An 18,171-nucleotide genomic window follows, 5' to 3' on the forward strand; every position below is an offset into this window, starting at 1 on the left:
AGAGGCACCAAGGCTCATCAGCAGAAAAAGAGCCTTTTGCCCTGTTTCTTTTTTAATAGGAAGCACTCTCTGGAAAACAGAAATCTGTGTGTTTACCAATATATTCAAAACTCAAGGATTCCTGCAGGAGCAAACCTGACATAACTTCAGGATAATACAGCTCTTTAAAAACAAAAAGGCAAAACCTCACAATTCAGAAGCAATGTGAGCACTTAAAAATATATATTTACAAATAAAATGTGTGTGGGGTGTGTTAATATTTCTCTTTCTGAAGTTTCCACCTTCACTACTTACAAGGTGTTGGATGAAACCCAAAAATGTTGACAATATGTTCCTGACATGTGAAAAAAGAGACAACCAGTATCTCAAGATCTTAGAAGAAGGAGCTTCTTCTTGTGGAAGCCTCTCTCATGAGAGCAACCAAAGTCAAGTGCAGGACATGCCAGATAATCAATCTTGCTTATAAATTTAGCAACCTTCATATTTATACAATTACAATTCTTGTCATGTCACTGCTAAAGCAAAGCTGTGCTAAACCTTTACTCCTCCTCGTTTAGTTTGCTCAAAGCCAGTCCTTCCCAAGCCAACTTCATCCTCTAGCCTTCACAGCTCTCTTTCTCATAGTGCCTTTGCCCTTCTGCAGAGTTATTACAGACTCTTGGCTTGCCAGGCTAACTGAGCTGAGGTCCAGCCTTGCTTTAGGAGCAAAGTTCTCCTTTCTCACTCACTCTGGTGGCCCTTTGTGATATGTTCTTCCATTTTAAAGACAACTGTCAGGGCACTCCCTGCACCCAGACAAGTCTCTGCTGCTCCCGGGTGTTTGATTCCTCTGCAGCAGAGCAGGGATGATTTTTGTTGACTGGCTTCTGCAGAGCCCTAAGGACAACCTGCCCATGAGAAGCCAGCCGGGCAGAAAGCCCTGGCGTGGCCAACAAGGCACACACAGTGCACTCATCTGAAGACCTTGATTAACTCTTTCCTGAGCTGCATTTTCCCTCTGCTGTGTCCAAACAGTAGTGAACACTGTGCAAACACTGCAGATCAAGCAGAGCAATCAGTGTCTGTCACAATCCCATTCCCTTTGCCCTGTGTGTTGGTGTGGAATGCCAAGCTCACTGCCCTCCACCACTCACGGTTCCACTGCAGACAACAGCTCCTGTTGTTCCTCATGCCCACGTTGTGTAACTGTGCCTCTGCACGTGGACAGAGCTCTCCACGACCAGCCTGCACTGCATTGCCCCAAGTGCATTCACAGCAGTTCTGAGAGGAAGGAACATTAGGAACTCTCTCCTATGAATCATTCTCTTCCTCAATAGCACAGGCAATCAAGCGACAGCCTGTGCAAGAACAACTTGTGCATGGGAAGAAAAGGCCCTAATGGCAGACTGACCTGCAGCCCCGCTTGACAACAGGCTCTGTTACAATTCCCTGTTTCCAAACAGCTCAAGTTATTCATGCAACAAGTTATGCAGGTAACAAGCCTGGCAACAAATGAGATAGGACAAGAGGAGATGGCCTAAGGTTGCACTAAGGGAGGGTCAGGTTGAATATTAGGGAAAGCTCTTCACAGAAATTGCTGTTCAGGCCCAGCACAGTGGTGGAGCCACCATCCCTAGAAGTATACAAAAAATGCATGGATTTGGCACTTTGGGACATGGTCTACTGGTGCACAAGGTGGTGCTGGGGATGGTTGAATTTGATGGTTTTAAGAGATCTTTTCCAACTCTAACGTGTCCATGATTCTGTTTGCCCATGCCAGTTAACAGAATGTTTCTGGTTTTTCAGTATGATTCTGTCGGCCCACAACAGTTAACAGGAGGGCAGTGCCCACAGGGCCCCCAGGAGCCCCATGGCCATCACCACCACCCACTGAGCCCATCACAGTTTATCTCCCACCCCCAAAATACCCACCCTGGTCTAGCTAAACTGATTTCACAGCAGGGAGCCCAACTAATCCTTGCCTTCCTGCTCCGCCCCATGACCCCTGCGTGGCCAGAGCTGCTGCCCTACAGACACAGCTCGGTGCCATGGAGATGCCCCAGCCCACTCTGCCCGCCAGGCAGAATGGGGAGATGCAGCACCACACAGGGAGACCCATCTGCAGCCATCTCTGTATAAGTTTCATGTCTGATGATGAAAAAAGATATCTGAATACATTCCTCAGAAGACAGCTTCAATTTCTCAGCAGCAGCTGAGAACTACTGTCTGTCACAGAAGAATCTGCTTGGTTTTTTTTTTTCATATTTTCAACTTCAGACAGAAGATCTTTCATTAACTGCAGAGTATTATATGGCACAACTAAGTCTTACAGTGCACCTTGCATTCATTATACTAAAAGCTTGATTTGACATGCAATCGTTTATTTAAATTGTTATGTAAAGTGAAGAAAAAATTTCCTCACTCAATTTAATTTGCAGGCTCTTGAGAAAGAAATTCAGGAATACTTCAACCTAAAAAACTATGCAAAACAGATGGAGAGAATATAAACAATCTCTTCCAAAAAAATAGGTGTGCACTTGAATCCAGAACAAAAAACACCTCTTAAGTAACTCAGCAGAGCTTAACTAACTTAAAATAGGACTTTGAAGAAATTAAAGGGATAGGTCTGTTCAGACTAAATAAATATTTTCTGTGCCATTAGTAATTGGAATCCTTACAATAGGGATATCCATTGCAAAGAACAATTACCTGGAAATAAAGAGATGAAGCACAATGAGTTATCCCATAAAGCCCAGACAGCTTCTCGTTATTTATTAAAAACTTAGAGAACAAAACTACATTTCAAGGAAGCCACCACAGGCCCGTACAGGTTAGTTTAGAAGACGTCCCATTAAACTGAGAGGAGGATATAACTAATAATTTTCATATTGTGGCTTTTATATGTTGGCTGCTGTTCCAAGGACAGATTAAATACCACAGCTGCTTGGTTGGATAGCAAATTAAAAGCTCTGTGATGACCCTTTATTCCCAATGGGACATTTTTAGTCAGTTTTTCTTTTTTAAAAAAACCTATTAACTAACACAGTAGGTTCTCCAGAACATTACCCTGAATAAAAATAGTTTCAAATGACACAGGAGAAAATAGGATAGGAAACAAATATGTCAACAGAGGTTTGGGCTATGATGCAATTGACAAACCTCCCAGATGTGCACCCTGTGGGTAAGAAAGGGGAATCCTTGGTCTTGCTATGACACACCTAGAGCCCTACAAGCACCAAGTACCAAGAACATGCACCACAATATTAAGACGTTTCACATGAAAATAAGATTTTGCAACTTAATAAACATATACAACGAATTTCTTCTACAAATCGTGTGGGCTTGACCTGGAATAGGATTCAGTATTTCCCATTTTCCACTATGCAGGTGATAAAGGTAAAAGACCAGCCCCAATCCACAGATTCTGAAAGGAACCAGGAAATACAAGGTGAAAAATAAACACTCTTAACATTAAAAGGATAAACATCCTACTTAACATGAAAAGGAAAAAACTGAACTATGCCAGGGTAGTTTCTATTTGTGTTTAATTCCCATTACCTCTCCTAGAGTGGGAGGAACTCAAGTGAGAGTCAGGGAGGTTTCTCCCCTGAAAATTGAGACAAGGCTGGTTGAAGAGATTTTTCTTATCACATCCCTTTCTTACTAGACAATTCTATAGGACAAAACCACATTAATCCCCCCTGTAATAACATACACGTGAAACACATGTTATTAAAAGAACCTTGCAGGCACTGCCCCCCAGCACGCACTCCCAACACACAGCACAGGCCGCAGCAGTCCTTCCCACTCCCCCTTAACTATAAATCCAGAAAAATTCTCCTTGCCCTTTCCACTCTTTCAATTACCCTGATTACAGAAATAATCTGTGAGATTCCTCTGCTGTGTGTGAAGAACTAGAGCAGTGGGCAGCCTCCCTGGGTACTCAGCAGCAGCATCACACTGTGCAGAGCCTTTCATCTGGGAAAAAGCTTGGTGAGAGCTTTAGATGAGAAAGTTCTCAGAGACCACACAGTTTGTGTTGGCACACTCAAAAAAAAACAGAATATGATCTACTGCAAAGAGCATCTTTTACCAGAACATGTTTTTTTAGTCTGCAAGGGTAAAATTCAAGTAGAGTACTTTAAAATAATTTCTGTGACATCAGTAAGCTGGGACCCCTTTATAATAGGGATACTCATTTGGTATCCCTATTTTAGTCTACAAGATTAGAAATACACTAAATACTCCAGTTCTTGTAGATTATGTTTGTCCACAAGATTAAAAATGTACAAATTGGAGTTCTAAGAGGTTCTAAGTAGCCGTAGTTAAATTCTCTTAGATCTCTTAGAAGAGGGTGCTCAGAGGGATTCAGCAAAGGGCTTTTTTCAGCAGGAGGCTGGATTAGTCTTGCCATCAGATCCAGCTGATTTTCATGAAAGTCACTGGTTTCAATATCACAAAAGTGATAACAATAAAACATCAAGATCTAGACATGGATTGCCATCCCATACAAAAGTCCAGACATTTTCAAGATGGGAGAAAAAACTTGTGAGTCATGAAGTGATTCACTTAAAATATTTTAAAGCTTTGTTTTCAGAAGCTTTCAAAATTAGAACTGTCATGAAAAATTTATTGACTGCAATGAAACAAGTTTTAGCACAGCCTTCACTGGAGCTGCAATTCCATTTAAAACACCAAATTTCTTAACTTTCTAGCACCTTAAGAGTATGACAGTGAATGTTAGCATTGTCTCACACACGGCACTCAAAGGAGAGCTGATTTATCAGTTGCAGAATAAAGACACTTCCAGATGTTTGTAAAAGCCTTAGACAGAACTGCCTAACCAGTTCACAGTCCGCCTAAATGACTCCAGGCACTCCTAAAAGAAAGCACCTGAGAACTCACAAGCTAAAGAAGAATTGGGTTTTTTTAAATCATTCAACCTACCAGAAGCACATTACCTATTCCATTATGAATGCCATGTACTGCAATTAACTTTCAAAGCCCATATGTTTCAAAATACCTTTTAACAAAGAATAATCCTCATTGCCATAATCTCATTTACAAGTTCTTAAATTTAGGAGGACACTGACAAATTTAGATTCTTGTATTTATGTCACCTGTTCAAATGCTTCATTATGGAAATTATTCCACATGTCTGTGTGGTCTTTTAAAGTAATGCCCACATACTTGTTAGGGACAAGCCTTAAGCAAAGCCCAAGAACACAAAGGGCAAATGCTTGCCATGAGCATGGAAGAAAACAGCAATTCAACAGTGACACCAAAGCAACCTAAATCAAGTCAAATCACCCCACAGCCATCTTTTTAGGGGTTGCACTTCCACTTGCAGGGCTGTTCCCAGATTTATCCCACATCAGCTATTAAACAAGGTGTAACACTAAAAAATGAAGCCAAAGAGCAGCTACAATGTTCCTTAAATCAGCTTCATACAGAAAGGCAGAATTACCATATTATTGTCTGAAATCAAAGGAAGCATTTGAGTCTGTATTTTCACCTCCCTATCTAAGCCTAAGGAGAAGTTAAGCCCCAGAACCACCAACTATATCTATATTATAAAAATACAGGTATTTGCAAACACGCTGATTTTGCACTGAGATTTCCCCTGCAGGGATTACAGCCCCGGTCCAGGCTTCCACACTGCTGCAAACTCTACTCAGCTACAGTGGGGCTTATCATGCCTCCCACCAACTAAAAACAACTGTGTGTTCACTTTGATCATGCCAGATTCTCAAGACCTGCCACCACTCTAGCACGACTAGTGCATGCAGTTTTTTAAAGCAGGTAAATTTACATGGGAATTTTGGGCAACCTAAGAATAAAAGCTTCTGCTCTGAGACTGTTACCACATTTCAAAATATGTCACATCCTTAAAGAACAGACTAGACAGAATGCTTATTGAAACATGTATAAACCCTGCCTCAGGGGGGTTAAAACTTGGATACAGGAGCACCTTAGAAACAGTGGGGTTTTTTTTTAACAATTTTTTTTTAAGTGAACATCTAAAAACAGGTGAACAGGCTTGCATGACTAATTATTCATCTGTCTTATACCTCTAAGACTAATTAACATTCCAACGTATGTAAGATCTTCCAGTTAAACCAGTCCATCCATTCTTTTCAGTCACACAATTAAGCACTTTGCTGTGTCACAGATTATAGACTAGTGAAGGATCCTCCAAGAGAAATACATACAAAACTACTGGGAGTTTGTTATCTTGCATCAACTTAAACTCATGAAGAGCAAGAATTATTTTATGGGACAAATTGTTCCCTGTGAGGGTGGGCAGGCCCTGGCACAGGGTGCCCAGAGCAGCTGTGGCTGCCCCTGCATCCCTGGCAGTGCCCAAGGCCAGGCTGGACACTGGGACAGTGGGAGGTGTCCCTGCCATGGCAGGGGTGGCACTGGGTGGGATTTAAGCTGCTTCTAAAACACCACTGTGTGATTGTAAGAGTAAAAAAAGTCACCCATTCTTGTTATTTCTAGTGGTTGTCAAAAATACAAGGTTTAAAAGGCTGATTTTCAGCCTTTGCTTCTTAAGAAAAATACGTTCCACAATACATTTAGTGAGTCAATCATGGCAGCAACACATGGAAACAAAGCACTTCTCAATTTTTTGTAAACTTGATAGAGCACTATCAGAAATAACCAAAGTGTTGAAGCAGCCACACGGGGAGTTCACATCCTATTAGGCACCAAGGTCTCCACTCCACTGCCAGAGAATTTCATTAGCTACCCTGCTGTCAGAAATCCATTAGGAAACACACCCTATACATCTTTCCAGGCACAAAGGTCACAATTCGCAAAACACTACATTGTTATCTCTTTTTGCACTCAAAAATTAGCTTTGTGGAAATGTTTTAATGACTTTTTTCTTTCTCTAACAGAAATCATAAATTAAAACTTCATTTCTAAAACTCAGAGATACTGCAAACAGGATAAAGCCTACAAAAATGCACAACATATAAGCTTTATGGAAGCTTGTTTTTAAAAAAAGCACTTCCAGCACACGAACTGTACTTGCAGGAGCAGAACTGCAGTACCAAAGTAACAACAAGGCAGGCAGAAAGATAACAACTATCAGTCTCTGCTAAGAATCAGAAACAATTATTGCACAAGACATCATAAATTGCCTTTGTATCTTGTCTCACTAGGTGTCACCCTATTTTCCTTTGTTTCTCAGCAAATTCTGATTTCTCTCCCAGGTTCATGAGGACGTTCAGAGACACCAGATGCTGTCCCAGCTGTCACTGACTGATACTCCTGAGGCTGCACAAAGCAGTGCCCAAGGAAACACTCTGCACAACTGGGAGGCTCTCAGGTGAAATGGCATCTCATCAGATTAATAATGTGAGATAATTCATGCAATTGTAAAGATGACCCTCTAAAGAAAAACAAGGAATGTGAAAAAAGGATAAGGGTATGTACCCTGTGGCAGTGTACAAGGTGCAGAACTGTGTCCTTTGAACTTTTAGAGGGCAGAAGACAGGAAAGAGAAGGAATGAGAAGGGAAAAAAGTCATTTAAACTGCTTATTAAAAGCCTACTGGAAAGCTTTTGTGAGGTAGCATTCATTTTACCAATAAAGCCTTCCTAACAAGGCAGTTGAGGGTGACGAGGCATTGACACAGATTGCTCGGAGAAGCGGTGGATGCCCCATCCGTGGACATTCTCAAGGCCACGTTGGATGGAGCTTGGGACAATTTGGTGTAGTGCAAATTATCCAAGCCCATGGCAGGGGACTGAAATGAGATGGTCTTTAAGTTCCTTTATAACCCAAACCCTTCTGTGATTCTAAAAAATGTCAAAGGCAGGCAGGAAGGGGCTGACAAACACCCTGTAACCATTCCCTAACCCGTAACAAAGCCAGACAGCATCAGTCACACCTATCACACCCAAAGTCACGCATATCACACCCAAAACAGCAACACTGGATTTCATTTTCAGGAACCAAGTCTGTAAAGTGTGTATTTTTTGTGGTGTCCTGCTTGGACAAAGCCACCTGCCCCAGGCACAGACCTTCCCATTCCAGGCACTCCCCAGCAGCAGCTCCGTGCTGAGAGATTCCCCCCCAGTATGGCTACAACCCCAGCAGTGCTAGCTAGAAATGGGGTTGTTATTCAGCAACATCACAAATAAAAGGAAGAAAAAGTCTGGATAGTATTTGTATGGCTAAAATCAAATCCCCAGTCCCCTCCTTGTGGCAGTTACTTTTGAATATCCAGGCTTCATTATACCAAGTGTCTCATTTCACACTGAAAAGCCCCAAAACACACCCATGCAGCAAACATTCTTTGAAGCCCACAAGTGCATAAGCCTGAGCTTATCTCCTTCCCTCAAACAGAAAATATGGTTTATATATACTAAAAAAAGTATATCCACACTTCAGTAAATGAAGCTGTACCTAAAGTTTTAGTGTTACTTAGAGAAAGAATTGCTCTAATACTTTTGTAGCTTTACTGGTTACAAACTTGTCATTATAGATTCATCCAAGTGAACAGATACACATTTTAATCACACACTTTTTAATCACTAACTGTTTCTTGTGGTCAGGGATGTCAGCCTCTCATCAAAGCCTTCCATGACAGCAGCCTCTGTGGGGATGTTGTGTACCTACTGCATGGCAGGAGAACGGGTTCTGGCAGAGTACTCATGAGTGAGGACAGAAATTCAAGCTGTCAAGTCCTAAACATAAAAATTATCATTTATTCCAGCAAGTTAAAAAGACATTTCACTTCCCTCTCCTAACCAGCAACTTGCTTCAAGTTTCTACTTTCTGTACTTTGAAAAGAAGGCTTAATCCTCTTGCTCAGAGAGGGATTCAGAGCTGTCTATAGCCTAGAGGAAGCCACAGCCTGCCTCCACAGCAGTATCTGGTATCACATGGGAAACTATCCAGTCGGCTTCATTTAACATGAGACTGTAAAAATAAGGCATAAAACTGCCCTGGGTCCAAATGAACTCTGCTGCAGGCACCTGGGGCTCCGACAGCCAGTCCTCAGCTGCCAGCACACCGAGGGCTCTGTGCCGTGCCCCAAGGCAAGGTGCCTGCAGCAGCTCCAGCCTCCAGCACATGCCCCAAATGGCTCCAGCCTCGAAATGTGTGTGCCCCCCCATGTGTGAGCACAGCTGGGACCCAGAAATTAACCCAAACTGCACACCCATCACACGGGGACAGAGCTGAGTGACGGCACCCACTCTCCCCTGACGTGATACCTGGAAGAGGTACTGCACATCTCCCCTCCCACAATGGCCAAACTTAGACTGAAGAACTTACACCATGAGGGGAGATTCATTCCCAGCTCCCCTCACATGTGCAGGGCTCATTGAAGCCTTTACCAAACCACCTTAAACTACTACCCTGGCAGCTAAGGACAGAGCAAGGGGCACAGCTCCTGTCATTTCATGCTCTGAAAACAGAAGATTCTGCCATTCTTAGCAATATACGTGTCATAACTGAGATAAAAGCAAGCCCATTTCATTAGTGTAACACTTACTTTATTATCTACAACTCTCCAAACACACACTGATATGAAAGAGAAACAAAACAAGTTCAGATGCAAACAACCATGCCTGTTTTCCTTAATTAATCAGCAAAGCCTGGAACCAAACAAGCCTATTTTGATAATATCTGGGTCTTGTAAAACTGATTCCAGGGTTTTAGCAGAGCAGTGCACAGGCCAGCAGCAAAGAGCTACATCCACTGGAAATGTTGTGATTCCCCCCCCACGTTCCAAAGCACTCTGTTTGAACAGCAGGATTGATTCTGCTCAGCCAAGCACCACGGCTGCACCAGCTCTGGCCACACCATGGGGCACCTGAAATGCTCCTCTAACTGAAGCAGCCCAGCACCAGGAAAGGCAACATGAAAAAGCTGCTTATTTTATGAAAATCTGGAATAAACACCACAACTTTAATCCTTTGAGCACGCACTAGTGAGAGAAGGGAACATCCATTTCAGAAGCAGACAGAGGCAGGGCCTGGTCCAGACAGTATTTCTGTGGCTAAAATCAAATCCCGCTTCTGCAAAATCAATACTCGGTTCTCAATACATGAGGTGACCAACTGTCATCTGTTCTTTTTAATAAAGCCTTATTTTATAGAATATAGAACAAATTTTATCATTCAGCTAAAGAAAAAACCCTTTCTCCATCTGTTTAGCCTGACTGGGTTTTAGGCAGTTTAAGCACGTGAAATGCACTGACACTGCCTTTGGACAGGCCCTGTTAATTCAGGAATACAAAATATAACATTACCATGCTCAGCTCTGAACCAGTTTAGAGGCTTGTGCTTTGCAAAAAAGTTAATGGAAAATACTTGATAGTTCCCCAAAACAAACACATAAATAAACAAAAACATTCCCAAACAGACAATAAGGCAGCCATCATCCATATAGGTTTACATTCAAATTCTCTGAATTTTGAGAAAACAAAAGGCCTTTAAAATAGAGAGAGATTAACTATATCAGGACTTCCAGAATCTGAAAAAGATATTCATTAATAGCTTTGGCAGCTAGCTACTGTACAGCCTCCTCTCACACAAAAGCATTACAAAACAGGACTGGTGTGTAACAAAACAAAATGCTCATTTCCTTTTAGGTTTTCATTATTTTTACAAAAAATATTAATTGAAACAATATCTAAAACTCAAATTAACTTTAGTAGGTGGTGCTGAGATACATCACAGGATCAAATACCATTCTAAGAACATTTAATTTTCCTTTAAGAAGGTCAAGAATGAAGATCAGATTGAATTCACATAACATGACAAACTTAGAATTCCCCACAGTGTTAACCATGCCTTCTCCCTTCAGTTTTCATGAATAAGTAGTTTATAGTCCACTGCAGCAAACTGAAGAGCAGATGGTGTTAGGTCTTCAGTTACTCCTTCCTTGCCAGTTTGAACAAGATGGACATTCCCAGAACATGGTGTTTCATTCTGCCCATTATTCCCATTGCACATTTAAGCACTGTATCATACAGCCATATTACTCTACTAACACTATACAGTAAAATCAGTTTCCAGTGGGTGTAATGTTTTTAAAAAAGCATTTTGGGGATTATGATGAACTGAAAGCACAGGTAAAAACATTCAAGACCAAGATGGAGCATCTCCCATAAAATACAATTCAAGATGAGTACAGGTATGAGTTTACTTATATTTCTTTAAGGGATTGCAGAGAGACATCACCACCCCCTCCACTACCTGAACATCATGGAAGAGTCACTCCAGAAAGTTTTCAGTGCACATTTTTTACCATCTGATCTGAAACTCAATTAAGGTTCACCAATTGTTACAGACAATCAGCTGGGAAATAAGATGCTTCCTAAGGCTTAGAGGTGTTAAGCGACATGCCTCAACTTGTATTCACAACACAGGTGATGGCATGGGACAGGGGAGAACAAGCAGGACTTGTGATCCACCCCATGTCCCAAACCCCCAGTGTCTTTTACAGAACATGGCCATTTGCATGTGAAAAGAATCTCTCAGAAGCTATGTAGCTAACTCTGAATGGACAAAATTCCTAACAATCACACTGTTTGGGATAAGCATAATGCCAGAACGAGATATGGACCTGACTCCTTTGGAGGACGATGAAATTTTAATCAGGATAAAGGAAGTTGCTTATGGTTTGAAGATCAGTACATTCCAGAGCAAGGGACCAGCGACACATAAAAGGGGCTCTATTTTGTGGTTTACATAGAAACTGGGCTTAGAAGAATGTACAAGCACTCTTGTAGTGGTGCAGAGTGCAGGCAGAAGCAGCTGCAGCCGGGCAGTGCTGGAGACGGTGGCTGTGACCCTCCTGCAGGATGGCTGACCTCTGCTCCCCAGGAGGCAGGAGGGCAGCACAGTCAGGGACCTGCTCCCTCCTTTCAGAGCTGCACAGCAATAGCAAGGTACTGGACTGAAAGGTGTTTCCACTTCACTTATCAACACCACAAAGAAAATCCTCTGCCCTCCTCAGCCAGCCTCGGTTTCAGGCACACCAAAATCAACACTGGGATGGATAGCACCCGTACTGTCTATAAGTGTCACTTGAAGGAAAAGATACATTCCCAAACATAACTTCATATATATATACACACATATAAATGAAGCAAACCAGTTCTGCTTCCAGATGACCCTTCTGGACATTCTCCAGCTGCTCTCTGCAAGCCCCTCCTGCTGCAGCGCAACCAAGACGTCTCTTCCAGCAGGAGTGCCAAGTGTCACACATCTTGTGTGACACACCTTTGGCTGCCCTTGCCTGGCACCTACGGCCTGCCCAGGCATCACGCATCAACACTCAGCTCATATTTATGTCTTCTGGCCAGCAGACCCAATCCAGAGCTTAATGCACACACAGGAAGGTGTCCTGCTGCTGGCCGTCACCAGCCACATCGTGGCAAATCCAAAAACCAAACTTCTCCATTCTCACTGAACTCGCATGCGCTGCTGCAGTGGGCTCCTGAGGCAGGAGCCTCCCTCCCCAGCAATGCTTTCACTCCCAACCCTTACAGTGAGTCTCCTACCTTCCAGGAGACACTCTTTCAAACCTCTGCAGCATCTCTAATCACTGAGACTACCAAAATGCATTAACTCCAGCAGCCAGCATCTTTTAGCACATCACCACCATTGCCTCCGAACTCTTAAACCTCTGTTACACCCCAGCCATAAAACATCACCAGTGTAAACTCATGTGTCACTCATGTCAGACTGCACATCAATTGCAAGGATCACCACAGTGACAGCTTGCAACATCAACTTTTTGCACCCCCCATCAGCTGTGGATATGAGATGACCAAAGGGACCAGAAATATCCTTAACACCCGGCTCTGATTTGAAGCAGTTTCTTCTTATGGCAGCTGGACCCACACATTTAGCATGAAGAATGTCACCAGAATTAAGGGCACTCAACCAACCTTGAGGCACAATGTGCTCAAAGCAAAAGAAAGGAGTCTTGTGTGATTCACGAGCAGAATGTGAAGCCTGACCCAGCTCTATTTCATTTACTGAATTTGAGAAGCAGTCTATTAATAGTTCACTACCATATCCCTGCCCTGCTTCTCCATGCCAGGGCAACAGCTCGGGTAGCAAACACCAGTGGTACAGGCACACATTTTCATACTGACACTGTAGAACACAGCTAATCCCGATTGTTTCAATTTAAACAGAAGTCATATTCACAAGAATTAACTGGAAACAGACAAAATTGGTCTTGAACTTCACTTAGTGTGAGCAGACAGCAATACCAGACTCAAGCTTTCAGGCATAGTCTCAGTCTCTTTTCTTCTCTCAGATTTTCTAAATTATTCTGTGCATTTACACTACAAAGTCTATCTGGCCAATAAATTACCAGTAGAGATAGTAAACTGCCACTATTTCGACATCAGATGAAAGCTGCCAGCCAGCAAGGACACTAACAAAAGCCAAACTACCACACTACTTGAAATCCTGGAGTTACTACCCTTTTCAGGAAAAAAAAACCCGGGAATTTTGATACAGGGACATAAGACTGTGATGATCACCAGGCATCTCACAACTTCCTGTGTCAGCAGGATAAGACAGCCCAACCTTTCCCCACTCCTCAACAAAAAAAACCTAAAATTAAATATGATGGTGGTATTCACGGTCCAAGCAAGAACCATAAAGTACAATGAGGCCTCTGCATTTCACAATACCGGGTCTGACTCTTTACAGGGTCCCTATATATTCCCAAAGGGAAACATGATGGGATTTTGAAACCATTCATCTAACTAAACAGAATATTTGGCTTGCAAGCAGGGGAGTGGTAAAGCCTGTATTCCTTATTCATGACCCAACACTTTACTCAGGAGTGCAACACTGTAATACTGTTATGCCAAAGCCTCAGCACACAGCGACCGTACACCATTAATTAATATTAATTATAGCTTCTGAAAACCTTGGAATGCAAACCCTTCCAAAATTGCAAGGGCACACTAATCCTGCTCTAGTACTTCAGCTTCATGAAGGAACAATAGCCTTATTTTCTAGCTAGAATTCAACCACAGCTTTCACCTCTTCAGACAGGTCTAAGGCCCAGATCATTTGGCCAGCACTTGGGTCCCGCCCTAATCAGAGCTACGACTTCAGTTCTGAACCCCAAAGCCGTCTTTTCAATGACATAAAGCCACTGAACAAGAATGGCTTGCGAGGCCTTTGTACAGATGGACAAAGACACACAGGCAACAGCACAAGTGGGCTGAAAAACCACTGAGCCAGGACAGGATTAATGCCTGCATGGAACCTCAATGCTGTCCACTTTCATTTCCCCACTCCAAGTGGAACAAGCATAAGTGCATCTCCACAAAAAAAAAATACTACATGTTGCAGCAATTTTTCCACAAAAAGGCTCTAGCCTGGGTTCTGATGGTGTGAGGCTGCAGAGGAAGGCATTTTGTCTCTTAACAGCATGGTGATATGATGGCTTCCACTCAGTCTCCTGCTACCTATAGGGAACTTCAAATTTGTGCAGAGAAACACAAATGGGGCAGATCTAACTGACACAGCTCACAATAAAGTTTTTTTTAAAAAAGAGCCCCCCAACAGCCATGAATAAAGTGATTTACTTGACAGCATCCTCTGAATGTTTTCCCTAAAATTTCCTAGCTGAACTGAGAGCATTCTACAAGTCAAAGAGACAACACAGCCATTCACGTCTTCTCCCATTGCCTCCTCCATACAAATCCAGTCCGGAGGCACAGGCTTTAATCCTATAGTCGTTAAAGGCTTTTGTCATTCAATGAGGCTTTCCCAGTCCAGACCCAAGTATTGGCTTCCAAAGTCACACACCACCATCTCACATCACCTTCACCATCACCCAAAAGGGACCCAGCAGCCCCTGCCTCCGAGGGATTCACACCAATTTCTCTAAAGCAGACAAACAATAATTTTCTTTCCACAATTAGAAGCCTAAAGCAAATCCTGTATCAAATTGAAAATATCTAGCAGTAAGACCTGATCTGGGTTGAAGCACATATAGTGAAAAGTAGTAGGAATTTGAGCATTATACAGATTTCTTCACATACAGTCAGTACAAGAATTCCTAAACAAGTGTAATTAAGAATATGAAGGCCATTCACCAGGTAAGAAAGCTTTCACACTACAGTTTTCTCTTCCTAATCTCCTCCTTAGGTGTACATGATACAGACTAGCACTTCCAAGCAGTGTTCACCAATACATTTGGCAGGCTTTGGTCGTTAAAGCTGCTCCATTACAGAAAATACGTGGAAAATCCCTTTCTGTCAACCCCCTGCTAGAGCCCTCTGAGAAAACCCGGCATCATGGTGAATCCTGGGTCTGTGCTACGGCTCTGCAGTGATGGGGCTGGCCTGGGCTGCGCGGACTGACGGGAGCAGCATCCGCCTCTCCCAACCTGCCCTCCACCCAGCCACCACCCCTCGTGCGTTTCAGGCTGCTGAAGCAGAAGCCTTACACACTCCGGATTTAGCTCCCAGCAAAGCCAGACCTGCCCCCAGGCTTTCCTCCAGCAGCTCTCTTTTAAATCCCCTTAACAATCCCCCAGACCCCCCTTTCACCACAAACCCACCAAGACCCCCGGGCTGGAGGAGAGAGGGGTTCAGCCCCTCAGCACCAGCCCTCCATACCTTGCCTGACTGCTGTGCCTCCCATTCTGCATCCCTGGCTGATAAAAGCTGGGGAATGCACGACCATGAAGACTGAGAAGTGTTCCCCATAATTCTTATTAAGAGAGCACTTCTGCAGTGAATTATGATTATGTTGTGTAATGAAATCATCAGAGAATAAAGATGTGGCTGTACATCCATCCCCAGCTATCCCAGGCAGCCAGGAATAATTTACAAACAGATTGGGCCAACATTTAAATATAAACAACCAAGAGCTTAGACAATAACACGATATTTCCATATCAGTTTCAAATAGTCTTGTAGGCCATAAAGCTCAGCCATCCAATGGAAGTTTAAAGACCCCAAATCATAAGAGTTAAACCTCCTTTCACCTAAGTTACAGGGTAACTCAGGCTGGAAAAAAAAAAAAAAAACCAGTATCAATTCTGTATTAGGTTTTTCTATTAGGTTTCATTCCAATGGATGCCAACAAAAGTGAGGCACTATAAGAATAAAAAATAGGCATGTACTACTGTGATTTTTACTAAATGCTACAAAATCCACCAAGAACAGGGTAACAGCAAAAGACAGCATCTAAACCTTCGTTTTCTTTAGATATTACTGGATGATACTACTTCATTCTGAAGATCTGGAACTTTAATGTAAAAATCTGCCTTTTCAAAGGTATTTGGTCAGATAAGTCTTTGACCTAACCAAAGTACTGCAAACGTGGTACCTAGAAAAGAGCAAGCACCAGGGCATATTAGGCGGTTTCATTCACTAGGGCAGTGACAATTCCATGGCAGGGGAGAGGGAAGGTCGGGGGGAGCAGCTTCTCAGCTTTATGAAGCCATAACACAAAAGGAAATTTTCCCCCTGCAAACGCTCTCCAATCACCGACTGTCGGTGTCATTTTAACCGGGAGCGGCTGCCCGAGAGGGGCTGGGGCCGGGCCGAGCATCCCCGCTCCGCCCTTGCCAGGGCGCGGGAGCCACGCGTGACCTGCGCTGTACCAGGCGGGTCCTGCGCGGCCCCCGCGGCGGCAGCGGCGCCGGGCCGAGGGGGTTAAGCGTGGGAGGAGTGTACATAAGGTGGTGGATGCAGAGCCAATGGGGATATTGCGCTATAGTTAGACACTGGATTCTAAGCGATGGTGACCATAAAGGCTGCTCAGGGCTGAGCTGCTCTGAATGACACCAGCGCGGCGCCTTTAGTTCCCGGCTAATAAGGCAGGAAAAAAAAAAAGCACAGGAGGATCAGCTAGGCTTACCTGCAGTTCACACCACGCGACTTCGACCCACGTCTCAGTGTCCAGACCCTTGTAGACCGTTTTGAAGGATCCCCGCCCGAGTTCAATATCAAACTTTAGGAACCTGCCATCCGGCGAGGTGGCAACCGCTTTCATATCAGCCTCCTCCTCGGGCTCCTCTTTCTTAGCCTTGCCCTGGTCCTTGGCAGCATCCTGCGCCTCTCTCCGCTCCGCATCCTTGCCCGGCTCCTTCTGCTCCTCGGCGCCCGCGGTGCTGCTGGCGGGCGGCCTTGCCCGCGGCTCCCCGGAGCACTCGGCCTCCCGGCCCGCCGCCTCCGCCGCCCCCTGCCCCGCCTTGGCCCGCTCCGCGATTATCCTCCGGGTTTTGGGGAGCAGGATGATTCTCCGCTGGTGCTCCGCCTCGGGCAGGTCGAAGGCGGGCTCCTCCTGGTCCGAGTCCACCACGCTCCTCCGCAGGAACCGCTGATGGACCAGCTTGGGGTCCCTGGAGCCGGGGCCGCGGGCCGGAGGGGTGGGGGCCCCGGGGGCTGCCGGCGCCGCAGCAGCGTCCCTGCCTGCGGCCGCCCCGCTCCCCCCGCCGCCGGGCCCATCCATGTTCACGCCGGTCTCCGCGGCCGGCGGAGCGCCGGGCTCGGCAGCCGCTGGAACCCCGCCACGGCCGCCGCCTCTGCCGCCGCGCCGAGGTGCCGCTCTGGCATCACCCCCACTTTCCATCCGGGCCGAGGGCTCAGCGCCCGCCGCCGCCCCGGCCCGGGGGAGTCACCGCGAGCCGCGCCCGCGCCGCCACCTGCGCGGGGCAGAGCGCAGCCCTGAGGCGCCGCCACGGCCCGGCCCGGCCCCCGGGCACCTCCCCCGGCCCCGGGGCTCCGACCAGCCGGGCCCCCGGGCCGGGCCGCGGCCGCTCTGACCGGGCTCCCCCTCGTCCCCGGTGCCCGGCAGGGGCGCGGCCGAGAGCGCCAGACGACCGGTGCGGCCCCTCACCTGCGGCGGGCCCGCGCACAAAGGCGCGGCGGGGCCGTTACTTACGTGCGGAGCCGGGGGCTGCCGCGCTCAGCGCCATGCGCGGGGGAAGGCGGGCGGCGGAGGAGGGGCGGCTCCGCCGAGCGTGCGCCTGCCCGGGTGCGCGGCGGGGCCGGGGGAGCCGTTGCCGGTGCGGGGCTCCGCCGCTCGGCTCGGCTCGGCTCGGCCCGCCCCTGCGCCGCAGCCCGCCCCCGCCGCAGCGCCGGCCCTGCCGCACCTCCCGCTCCGCGCCCGGCGGCTCCGCGCCCCTGCCCGCGGGCACCCTGCGGCAGCCCCGCCGCGCCTCCGCCCGCCG

The 18,171-nt window shown here is 45.8% G+C and overlaps 1 protein-coding gene across 1 annotated transcript in view; it reads right to left on the minus strand.

The window, feature by feature from the left end:
* Positions 1 to 17,570, minus strand: part of WNK2 (WNK lysine deficient protein kinase 2) — a 93,004-nt gene extending 75,434 nt beyond the window's left edge. The window contains exon 1 of the mRNA XM_059480071.1: positions 16,857 to 17,570. Within this exon, the coding sequence (XP_059336054.1) occupies positions 16,857 to 17,570 (714 nt within the window). The remainder of the gene's footprint in view (positions 1 to 16,856) is intronic.
* Positions 17,571 to 18,171: the final 601 nt, after the last annotated feature.

The sequence above is a fragment of the Ammospiza nelsoni genome, chromosome 11, assembly GCF_027579445.1.
Source record: "Ammospiza nelsoni isolate bAmmNel1 chromosome 11, bAmmNel1.pri, whole genome shotgun sequence".
NCBI classification, from domain to species: Eukaryota; Metazoa; Chordata; class Aves; order Passeriformes; family Passerellidae; genus Ammospiza; species Ammospiza nelsoni.